The sequence below is a fragment of the Oncorhynchus mykiss genome, chromosome 13, assembly GCF_057628025.1.
Source record: "Oncorhynchus mykiss isolate SJ-2025 chromosome 13, ASM5762802v1, whole genome shotgun sequence".
NCBI lineage: Eukaryota > Metazoa > Chordata > Actinopteri > Salmoniformes > Salmonidae > Oncorhynchus > Oncorhynchus mykiss.
In genome coordinates this window covers 58196414-58209256 of record NC_143034.1, presented here as the reverse complement: position 1 = coordinate 58209256, position 12843 = coordinate 58196414, and the positions used below count along the sequence as shown (strand labels likewise).

The window sequence follows — 12843 nt, the reverse complement described above, 5'->3', positions numbered from 1 at the left end:
CAGTACCGCTCTATACCAACATTGGATTAGAGCGTCACTGTCCGGTACAGGGCATCAATCATCCGATGCGAGGGACTCGACGCCGGCGAATAAACGCGTCACATTTAACAAGAGTTTGGACGGAATCTTTATGGGAAATGGGGGTACCAATACGAGAGAAGATTTGGACACGAAAATCTGTATTGTTTGGTGTCGGATTGACATCTTCCTTATTCATATTTGTTTGAAATCTCCCGGTGCAAATCACAGCAGTAGCACGCTAACGCGTTCCATCGCACTACATCTGTAGTTGTTGGTCGGTGACAAACTAGCTACCGTTAGTTAGCTGTAACCAGAATATGGATATTTTTGTAAAGACAATAGAGATGATTGTGCTCGAACGTTTAGCTGAATTTACGTTATGACCTGTTAACGTTAGTCCTGTATTGGAAATCTGACCGCTAAACCCATTCCTCTGTAGTCAGTGGTATCAAGGTGACGGATGGAAGTAGCTAAGCTAAAGCCACTGGACTTGTGAACCGGTGTAGATAAACTAACTATGGCTAATGCTATGTGCCGTGGAATGTTGTACGCTAGCTAGCGACATATTGAGTAACTAGCTAGCAGCTACCATGAATTATATTGTGTTAGCTAACCTCCGACAGATGTTGGGTGGTATGTCGGCAATCAAATGTAATATGTAATGTATACCACGGGCTTACACCATGTATGTGGTTGGCCTCGTCCTTGTCAACCCCTGTGGTTGACACAAGTATCGGTTTTTAAAAGCAAACAGCGGGATAAAAACGCTGTCACCGGGTAGTGGTGCTGAAAAGAAAGAACATATTTTCTGTCGCTAGCTCGCTACAGTACTGTAGCAATGGGAGCTAGCTAGCTATGTAGCTAGCAGCACATTATAGCTAGCTAACCCCCCCCCCCCCCCCCCAGATTTTATCAATGGTGTCTAATAAATTTTTATTCGCAATAATTCTATTATATGTGTATATAGGTGTACAGTCATTATTTTACTTTTTTGGCGGCGTCGTTTTAACTATTTTGGTTGCTATGGCATTTTTAAATGGACCCAGACTATTAGACTGGGCGAATTCACCTCCTCATCTTCAATTCAACAAATACGTCCTGACTGGATACCGACCAATATCTTCTGTCCAAGACTGTGTAAGAAGCCTTTTTTACATGCACAACGAACTGGGAAACATATACACACATGGTGAGTTTAAATATTTTGAGCTTAAGATAACTTGCTGGCTGGCTAGCTAAATTTCTCTAGAAATAAATGAGTGGGTTTGCTAGCTAGCTAGCAACAGAGCAGTGCAGATCTTGCCTGGGTGAAGGCTTTGCTATGGAGCGATTTCAGTGCAAACAGAAACAATTTGAATTCAATATTTTGGTATTAAGATATTCAATTTAAATTCTGTATTTTTCGATTTGTAATGCACAAATTGAGTTATTGAATTCATGAATTGCACTTGTATTTCATGATTTGAAACTGAATTGAATGAATATTGCATTCCGTTTTAAAATTCAATTTCAATTGCATTAAATATTCAAATACAATATTTATATATTCAATTTAAATATGGTATATATTGCTTTCATTGTCTGTGTATTAAGTTTACAAAATATAATTTCAAGTTTAGCAAAGTTTCATATATTCAACTTCTCAGATGCGTTCAGATTCACTAATCAAATTTAGTTCTTTAAATTCAGATTCAAAACTAGAGACATCATCCTGGTACTTTGCTAGCAAGGAATAACAGATAGAATCACACACTCCAGGGTTCTCTCCGGGATATTTTAACAAGGTGGTGCTGCAGAGTACGGCTGAGGGGAGTTCTGGAGCAGGGCAGTGATTTTTACATTTTTAACACGTGTAAGTGCAATTTCCTCCAATCTAGAACAAAAAATAATCTATTAAATGCAAACAAAAAAATATTTTTTTACATAGTGGTGCAGACCGTCTACAAGGTGGCGCAGCACTGCACTTACATTGGGGAGAACCGTGCGCTCTGTGTTATTAAACAGGTTTCAAGCGTTTTCTAAAGCTAATGTGTCATGTTGAATTTATCTTCTTCCAGTGAATTTGTCTCTAGCGTTTTAACTCTTTGGGCTATAAGCTATTATGACCCCTTTGCTGAAAGCTAAAATTGGAACATGGATGTGGTTTCTGTGACCATGCTTATGTGATGAGAACCTTGCCTGAGATTTGAAGACGTGTTAGTTTGACATGTTAGACATATTAGTTTCAAGTCTTCGGCAAGGGTACTCATTATAATGTGACTGACTTGGTGAAGACTTTGTTAACCTGCTGAGCTAAAGCCTAGGCATTGGTTATGTGACTTGGATGGGTCTCTTCAAGGAGGAGGTCAAAGGGGGGTGAATTGTAACAGCTGGTTCATGGACCATGCTTGCATGATGACTACCCTGAGACCTGAAAAGTTGCATTGTCTGGCACACAGGAGACCTGGGTTATAACCTAATCATGTCTTCCGGTCTCAGGCAAGGTTGTTCATCACATGCATGGATCACCAAACCACCGCTGTTGTGCTCTCATTAAATGTGGTAAACAGATTCTTATGCTTCTTTTTGCCACAGAAAGTGTTGTTCTACGGTAGGCCTGAGTTCGAACCCAGTCAGTTATATTGATGCCGTCAGTATGAGGTCTAAGGTGGGTGAAATGTAACCAAGATACACACTCTTTTAAAACTTCTTGGCGCACCCATCCCGTTAGCGGGATCATTTTCGTCAACATCCGCTGAATTGCAGAGCGCCAAATTCAAATTAAATTACTACAAATATTTAATTTTCATGAAATCACAAGTGCAATATAGCAAAACACAGCTTAGCTTGTTGTTAATCCACCTGGCGTGTCAGGTTTCAAAAAAGATTTACAGCGAAAACAAACCAAAGGTTTGTGAGGACATCTCTCTCAGTAGACAAAACATTACAAACAGCTAGCAGCAAAGTAGATTGGTCACAAGTCAGAAAAACAATAAAATGAATCGCTTACCTTTGATGATCTTCGGATGTTTGCACTCAAGAGACTCCCAGTTACACAATAAATGTTCCTTTTGTTCGATAAAGATTATTTTTATATCCAAAAACCTCCATTTGGTTGGCACGTTATGTTCAGTAATCCACAGGCTCGAGCGGTCACGACGGGGCAGACAAAAAATTCCAAATAGTATCCGTAAAGTTCGTAGAAACATGTCAAATGTTTTTTGTAATCAATCCTCAGGTTGTTTTTACAATAAATAATCGATAATATTTCAACCAGACCGCAGCTTTTTCAATAGGACAGAGAGAGAAAATGTCTGCTCCAAGCTGTTGGCGCATGCAAAACTCTGCTGGCACCCAGCCATCCTCTGACACAATGTGATCGTTCTCGCTAATTTTTCAGAATAAAAGGCTAAAACTATGTCTAAAGACTGTTCACACCATCTGGAAGACATAGGGAAAGGAATCTGGTTGATATCCCTTTAAATGGAGGGAAGGCATGCAATGGAACAGGGAGCTTTCAAAATGAGAGGCACTTCCTTGTTGGATTTTCCTCAGGTTTTCGCCTGCAATATCAGTTCTGTTATACTCACAGACAATATTTTGACAGTTTTGGAAACTTTAGAGTGTTTTCTATCCTAATGCATATTCTAGCTTCTGGGCGGGAGAAATAGTCAGTTTCATTTGGGTATGTTTTTCATCCAAACATCAAAATACTGCCCCCTACACACAACAGGTTAATGAGTAACCTTTATTTTTTCATTTAGCCTTTATTTAACTAGGCAAGTCAGTTAAGAACAAATTCTATTTTTTACAATACTGGGCCAATTGTGCACCGCCCTGTGGGACTCCCAATCATGGCCGGATGTGATTCAGCCTGGATTTGAACCAGGGATTGTAGTGCTGCCTCTTGCACTGAGATGCAGTGCCTTAGGCCCCTGCGCCACTCAGGAGTCCTTCCTGTAGACACTTGAAGACTTTTTAGCTTCCTGAACTCATCCATATGGGATTTAGCTAAGTGGGCTAACAAAGTCTTATGACATGCTGGAGAACCGGTTCAAACCCAGTCAGTCACAAGAGCAAGATTAAATAGGGAGTGGAAAAGCTATCCTCAGAAGGGCTATGACAGGGCAATTCAACTATATTCTTATGGGGGCCAAATTGCATTTATTTTTGTCACACTCTATTACATGTCCTGTGTGCATCATAGAGGGGAACAGAAGGAAGGACAATATTCAAGAGAGTCTTAGAGAGTCCCATTCAGGAATAGCTTATAGCCAAAATGGCACGCACATTAGAGCCAAATTAATCGGAAGAAAATAAAATAAACATGCCACATTGGCTTCAGAAACTGCCGGAACCCTGTTCAACCTGTGGAATGTTTGATTCAATCTGTTAACTTCTACCATTTCTTGCTGACAAAGTACCAGGATGTTGCCTCTGGTTTTGAATCTGAATTTAGAGAACTGAATTTGAAAATGTATTTAATTCAATTGAAATTAAACTTTAAAAATATTAATTCAATTCAGTTTTCAATCATGAAATACAAGTTCAATTTATTTATTCAATGATTCAATTTGTGCATTACAAATTCAAAACTGTTGAATTCAAATAAAGTTTCTGTTGGCACTTAAGTCGCTCCGTACTGTGACCAGTGACAGCAGCCATGGAAAGTGTTAGCTGGCTATGGTTTTACCATAGGCAAAACCAAAGACAAATCTCATCACCAACTGATGACTAATATAATAAGCTTTATGTAAAGTTTTGGTTGCACTTGGTAGTACATTACAGCACAGAATAAACTGGTAATAACGTGGTAATTATGTGAGAAAGTATGGTAACAAGTTTTAGATATTCACAATGAATTTGCCCACATACTCTTAGAATTTCAGTATGTGTTGGGCAGAGAAGGAGAAGGCTAAGGCTGTCTGTGTCTCTAAAAATCCTCTTCATTTTCAGATTGAAGTGACCAAGATTGCATATGAAACCATGGTCTCTAGCATAGGATTCTTGATGACCTCAAGTGAAGTCAACTTGTTGAGTGTTGAGTTTTAGTGTCAGCCAACTCCTTCCATTTTACTTACAGCACACCCTGCCAACAGTCATTAAAACAGACAGGATTAGTGATCACCAGGGCAGGGGGGAATTTATTCCTGAAAGGAAGAGGAATCCTTTATTAAGACCAGGAATGATTGATTGATTGGCAGGCAGCTCAGCCTCTCCCTTACTATGCAATTTGTCATTCAGAGAAAGTAATTAAAAGAAAAAGGATGTTCAGAGAAAAAGGTTTGTCATTCAGAGAAAAAGGTTTGTCATTCAGAGAAAAAGGTTTGTCATTCAGAGAAAAAGGTTTGTCATTCAGAGAAAAAGGTTTGTCATTCAGAGAAAAAGGTTATTGCAATATTCTTGCAGCATAATAGCATTCAGAAAATAGGCTACATAAATACGGATGTATGACTCATTGGGTCTCATTGGGTGAAAGCGTCTGCTAAATGGTATATATTTATATATTTCAAGTTGGTGAAGTCACACAGGTCCCAATTTTGGTAGTATATGGCACCTGAAAAACAAATAAGATCACACAAATGGAGTCCACATGCTACATTTGCACAATAGGTTCAACAGCTGGAGTACTTTTGGATAGAAACACGCAACTCCTGTCTAAAGAGTAGCAATCATACTTTGGACCGCTTCGGCTGTGTTTACACAGGCAATCCAATTATATTTTTTACACTAATTGTTTTTTTGGCCAATCAGATCAGCTCTGAAAAATATCTGATGTGATTGGTCAAAATCCCCAGAATTGGGTTGCCTGTGTAAACGCAGCCTTAGAGAGCCTGTCCAGTTGTACTGTTCAGTAGTGCTGAGGGAGGGGTACAGAAGAGATCACACTCAAAATAGATGTTAGACAGGAGGCTGGTGGGAGGAGCAATAGGAGGGCTTATTGTAATGGCTGGAATGGAATAAATAGAACGGTATCAAACATGGAAATCACATGTTTGACTCCATTCCATTTATACCATTCCAGCCAAAACAATGAGCCTGTCCTCCTATAGCTACTCCCACCAGCCTCCTCTGATGTTGGATTGCATTGGTATCACCTGGACAGGACAAATGATTTTACATTCGGAAAAGCAGAGTGAGCGAAAGATCGGGAAGAAGGCAGGATGTGGAGGAGTGATATGTGTGTATCAAATTTCAAGGACCTGATTTTGCTCACCAAGCACATCCCAATAGCCTAAGTTAAGCAACCTACAACACATCTCTGTAGTTTAAGGGTAATTCCATGGTAACGGAATTACGCTGCGCTTTTTCACAGGAAAGAACTGTGATCTTTGCATCTGCACTGTTTTCCAGTAAATGTTTTAATTGTATTTACTGTGCAGGGATCTCCCAAAGAACGTAAGAGGGAAAAAAAACAGTGCCTTCAGAAAGTATTCATACCCCTTGACTTATACCTCTTTTTTTTTGTTACAGCCTAAATTCAAAATGGATTTAAATTTTTTTTATCTCATCCATCTACACACAATACCCCATAATGACAAAGTGAAAACATGTTTAAACATTTTTGCAAATGTATTGAAAATTAAATGCAGAAATATCTAATTTTAATAAGTATTCACACCCATGAGTCAATACTTTGCAGAAGCACCTTTGGCTGTGATTACAGTTTTGGGTATGTCTGTATCAGTTTTGCACATCTGAATTTGTGTTTTTTCTCAAGTTCTGTTAAGTTAGATGGGGAGTGGCGGTGAACAGCAATTTTAGTCTTTCCACAGATTTTCAATAGGATTAAAGCATTCCAGCATTGCTTTGGCTGTATGTTTGAGGTCATTGTCCTGTTGGAACGTAAATCTTCTCCCCAGTCTAAGGTCATTTGCACTCTGAAGCAGGTTCTCATCAAGGATTTGCCTGTATTTGACTCCATTCATTGTTCCCTCTATCAGTCTCCCAATCCCTGCAGCTGAAAAGCATGTCCATAGTATCATGCTGCCAGTACCATGCTGCACAGTAGGGATGGTGTCAGACGGTTGATGTTCTGTGCCTGGTTTTCTCCAGACATAGCGCTTTGCATTCAGGCCAAATAGTCAAATTTGTCTCATCAGACCACAGAATATTTTGCCTGATGCTATCAGTCTACTTGCATTTTTGCTAACTCCAGGCATGCTGTTGTGGCTTTTTCTCAGAAGTGGCATTTGTCTGGACACTTTCCATTAAAGTGCTGTAGAGACTGTTGTCCTTCTGGCAGGTTTTCCCATCTCAGCCAAGGAACTCTGTAGTTCTGTCAGTGTTCATTGGGTTCTTGGTCACCTCCCTGACCAAGGTCCTTCTTGCCCGTTTGCTCCATTTGGTCAGAAGGCCAACTCTATGCAGAGTCTGGATAGTTCCATATTTTTTTTGTTTCCCAATGATGGAGACCACTGTGCTCTTGGAAACTTTGAACACTACAAGTTGTTTTATACCCTTCCCCAGATATATGCCTCATCACAATCTTGGAGATGTACTAGTTCCTTGGACTTCATGGGATTATTTCACCTCTGACATATATAGACAGGTGTGTTTCTTACTAAATCATGTCCAAAAAAATTAATTGGCAACAGGTGGACTCCAACCAAGTTGTAGTGACATCCCAAGGATGATCAAAGGAAATTGAATAAACTTGAACTCAATTTGGAGTGTCATAGCAAAAGAGTGTGAATACTTATGTAAATGAGATATTTCTGTATTTCATTTTCAATAAATTTGCAAAAATCTTGAAAAAATACGTTTTCACTTTGTCGTTATAGGGTATTGTGTGCAGATGGGTGAGAAAATACATATATTTAATTAATTTAGAATTCCCTCTGTAACAACAAAATGTGGAATAAGTGAAGGGGTATGGATACTTTCTAAAGGCACTCAGTTTATTAGGTACACCCATCTAGTACCGGGTCAAACCCCCCTCTTGCTTCCAGAACAGCCTGAATTCTTCAGGGCATGGATTCTACAAGGTGTGGTTGGTGTCCAAACATGGCTCAGTTGGTAACAAGGGACTTAACGTGTGCCAGGAAAACATTTCCAACACCAGTACACCACCGCCACCAGTCTGTACCGTTGACAGCAGGAGGGATGGAGCCATGGACTCATGCAGCTTAGGCCAAGTCCTGACTCTGCCATCAGCATGTCATAACAGCAACCGTGATTAGTTGGACCAGGAAAAGTTTTTTCATTCCTCAGTTGTTCAGTGTTGATCACGTTCCCATAGGAACCTCCTCTTCTTGTTTTTAGCTGATAGGAGTGGAACCCGGTGTGGTCGAGTTGACCGACGAGTTGTGCGTTCCGGAATGCCTTTGCACTGCTCCGTTATTTTCCTGTTTGTGGCCTGTCTGTTAGCTTGCACGATTCTTGCCATTCTCCTTTTGACCTCTCTCATCAACGAGCTGTTTTCGCCCACAGGGCTACGCTGGATGAATGCTTTTTGTTTGTCGCACCATTCTCAGTAAACCCTAGACCCTGTCATGCGTAAAAATCCCAGGAGGCCGGCCATTTCTGAGATACTGGACAATCGTACCACGCTCAAAGTCACTTATGCCTAGCGTTGAACACCTAGCGTTGAACACCTAGTGTCCAATCAAACAGTAACTGGATGCCTTTTTGCCTGCCACATGACTCACTGTCTATAGGACCGAACCATTTAAAAAATATTTTTTTATTACTTAATTTGTTATCATATAAGGCCATTGTTTGCTCTAGATTGCAGGAAATTGCAGTTACAGGTGTTCATAAATCTTGGCTGTACTCTGCAGCACCTCCTTGTTAAAATATCCTGGGGAGAACCCTGGTGTGTAAGTTGGTCAAAGTAGTCATTGTACATAGTTGTTTTTTGCTTGCCATACAGTCTCTGTGTAATTCTGTTACCGTGGGATTGCCCTGTAGTGCAGCAGTAATTGTTGCTGAAGCTAAACAAGAGCTTGTGGAAGGTGAAAAAAGGTGTCTATGCAGTAGCGCTATGCCGTATTGATAATGTGATTGGAAATTCATAACACATTTGACATTTTCTGTAATTTCATTGGAATATAATAACAGGTGAAAATAAACTATCCAGTACAGTAGTGAAAACTGCAAGCGTTTTGTATTGGTAAACCTGGTGCTAGTTGTCAGCAAGATTTAGGCCTATTTGACCGAACCCTGATCATCCCCTTCACCCCTTCCTGACAGGTATCCCTCTGCTCTGCTTCCTGTTCCTCATCCCGCTCAACTTCCCCTGGTCCCAGATCAGTGTGACATGGCTGGGTGTGGTCCACTTCCTGGCCTGTCTGTCCCCCCAGCTGGGCTCTGTGCTCTACCACCTCTTCATGAACCACGAGGGAGGAGAGCCTGTCTACCACACCCTTCTCACCCTCGACATGTGTGGCATCTGCATGATCAACACGCTGGGTAAGCAGAGGGGCTTCTGGGTAGCAACTAAAAGCTCTCTACTCTCATTCTTTCTTTCATTCTCTCTACCTTTTTATCTCCTTCTCTTTTATTTCTCTTCTAGCCTTTTGTTTTCTGTGTACTCTCTCTGGTGCAATCCATTTTTAATTTACATATATGCAAATCATCTTGAGTATCCAATAACCAGTGGGTCGTTCCAGCAATTTGGTGCATTTCAAGATGTGTAACTTGGTAGGGGAAAAAAAGTTTGAATTCACACTATGTCATAAAGAGCACATGTATAACCTAATAAAAATAAAAACATTTTCCCATCGCGTAAATAATGACTATAGTAAGTACCTATTAAGTACCTAATAAAGTATTATTATTATTATTAAACCTTTATTTTGACAGGCAAGTCATCTATATATACAGTACCAGTCAAAAGTTTGGACACACCTACTCATTCCAGGGCTTTTATTTGATTTTTACTATTTTCTACATTGTAGAATAATAGTGAAGACATCAAAACTATGAAATAACACATATGGAATCATGTAGTAACCAAAAAAGTGGTTACTACAAATCAAAATATAAAATATATTTGCCATCAAGCCATCAAGCCACCCTTTGCCTTGATGGCAGCTTTGTGTGCATGATTCTCTGGGATGGGAATATTTGTTGTGGTGTAGTTCAATGACTCTGACTTTGTGTGTTGTGTTTGCCTCAGGAGCGCTGCCCATCGTCTACAGCACCCTGCTGTGCTACCCATTCACCCGCACAGTGGCTCTGCTCGTCTACATCCTGCTGTCCAGCTACGCTATCTACTCGGCCATCACGGCGCGGAGTAGCGTGCGGCGCCTGCGCTCCTTTGCCTGGCAGGCCCTGTTCCGCTTCTCCTTCTTCCTGCTGCGCTGGGTGGGCGTGGGCGGCGGCAGCCCCACCTCGCTGCAACACTTCCTCACCATGGACGCGCTGGCTGTACTGGGCGGGATCATCAACATCTCGCGCATCCCAGAGCGCTTCCGCCCGGGGCTCTTTGACTACTGGTGCAACAGCCACCAGATCATGCACGTGCTGGTGGTGGGCTCCATCCTCTACCTGCACTGGGGTGTGCTGGACGACCTGCTCTGGATCAACAGCCACCACTGTCCCTCAGACTGAGCCCCACCCTGCCTGGAGGGGGACCAGCGGGGAACAGGGTTTAGGACCTCTGGGGGGGGGCTGTTTCAATAGGTAATGCTTGGGAAGGGAAGATGGGAGGTGTTCATGAAGACGTGCATGGAAGACCAGATAAAGTGTTTTACATAATAAGGATTGATGCAGGCTTTGACACATGTGCAAGACTGTTCATACTGTATCTGTGTCCACCTTGCCATTATACATGCGTTGCTATTTATATTAGGGAATATTGGCTCACTGGTCAACACACACACACACACACACACGCACACACACACACACACACACACAGCAGAGGATCTGTGAAGATTACACACAAAGGAGATTAAGGATTTGATATCAGAAATACACATAGAAATGTCTACCAAAAAAATCATGATATGCAAGTGAAGTTACACTTGAGCAATAGTTGATTTGCTGTTGACTTATCCTCATGTGTTAATTACCATTTCAACCTATGTCTTTTATCAAAGTGGATCCGTCAATGATGCATTCATTCTTTCTGAAGTATTTTTCAGATGTCATTCTATTGCAACCTATGCAGCACATAGCATATAAACTTCAGAACAAACACACACACCGTACACACTCACAGCGTAGCATGCATACATGCTAGTAATGCACAAGTAATGCACAAAGCACTCCCAGACCCGTCACAGAGTCCTATGGAACTACTTGAGTTACTGTGTATTAGAGAGGATATTCTCCCTCTCATTATTTATTCCATGTTTGTTTGTCTTTCTCCCTTCTCTCTGGCTTTGTCTGTCTCTCTGTGGTCAGGTATGGGTGAAGGGTATGGATGACTGGCTATGGCTAACTGGGTATGGGTGAAGGGTATGGATGACTGGGTATGGGTTAAGGGTATGGATGACTGGGTATGGGTGAAGGGTATGGATGACTGGGTATGGATGACTGGGTATGGGTTAAGGGTATGGATGACTGGGTATGGGTGAAGGGTATGGATGACTGGGTATGGGTGAAGGGTATGGATGACTGGGTATGGGTTAAGGGTATGGATGAAGGGTATGGATGACTGGGTATGGGTGAAGGGTATGGATGACTGGGTATGGGTGAAGGGTATGGATGACTGGGTATGGGTTAAGGGTATGGATGACTGGGTATGGGTGAAGGGTATGGATGACTGGGTATGGGTGAAGGGTATGGATGACTGGGTATGGGTTAAGGGTATGGATGACTGGGTATGGGTGAAGGGTATGGATGACTGGGTATGGGTGAAGGGTATGGATGACTGGGTATGGGTTAAGGGTATGGATGACTGGGTATGGGTGAAGGGTATGGATGACTGGGTATGGGTGAAGGGTAACTGGGTATGGGTGAAGGGTAACTGGGTATGGGTGAAGGGTAACTGGGTATGGGTAAAGGGTAACTGGGTGAAGGGTAACTGGGTATGGGTGAAGGGTAACTGGGTATGGGTGAAGGGTAACTGGGTATGGGTGAAGGGTAACTGGGTATGGGTGAAGGGTAACTGGGTATGGGTGAAGGGTAACTGGGTATGGGTAAAGGGTAACTGGGTGAAGGGTAACTGGGTATGGGTGAAGGGTAACTGGGTATGGGTGAAGGGTAACTGGGTATGGGTGAAGGGTAACTGGGTATGGGTGAAGGGGTTCATTCCTTGGCTTGTTAGTGCTCATTTTGTTTGATGCATTGTGCCATTGAAAATACAACCATTTTGAATAGGGAATCATGACAGATTATCCACGTTTACAATTGCTATTGTTGAGTTGCATTAAGTTACTCTTTATTATTGGTTGACCTTAATCTCGTGAGACAGTGCTTTTTATTTATTCATCAATATCTATTTAAAGTGACAATTCCTCACATTTAATTGGTTTTGAATCCGGATTATTAGAATTAGTTCATGACTATTAAGTTAAAAATATATATTTTGTTGTTGGTTATTGTAATCATGTTTGGCACATACTGTAGTCAATGAAAAGGGCACATAACGTCTTAAATGAAGATGCCTAAAACAGACTGGATGTCTCTCTTTATAATACCTGAACAATAGTTACATGACTGCAATATGGATCTTGTTGACTGAAAAGGGAAGTTCTGCCACCAAACAGATACCAAATGTTTATTACACTACGGTATAAGAGAGACCGTTTGTGATTCGTTTTTTTTAAATTAGAATGCACCATTATTTTTTGACTACTAGAAACCAGTAGGTTCCCCTGGGAGGGTGGAAATGGCCGACAGCTAGGCTACTTTCTAGGCTTTTAACTGTCCGAGGCCAGATAATGATTT

General features: G+C 41.4%; 1 protein-coding gene across 1 annotated transcript; it reads left to right on the top strand.

Annotated features, from left to right (window-relative positions):
• The first annotated feature begins 1 nt into the window (after position 1).
• On the top strand, positions 2 to 10704 carry LOC110486665 (progestin and adipoQ receptor family member 4). The gene is made up of 3 exons (XM_021558433.3): positions 2 to 1210; positions 9196 to 9414; positions 10124 to 10704. Exons 1-3 carry the CDS (start codon positions 937 to 939, stop codon positions 10555 to 10557), a joined length of 927 nt encoding a protein of 308 aa, XP_021414108.1. The 5' UTR covers positions 2 to 936; the 3' UTR covers positions 10558 to 10704.
• The last annotated feature ends 2139 nt before the right edge of the window (positions 10705 to 12843 follow it).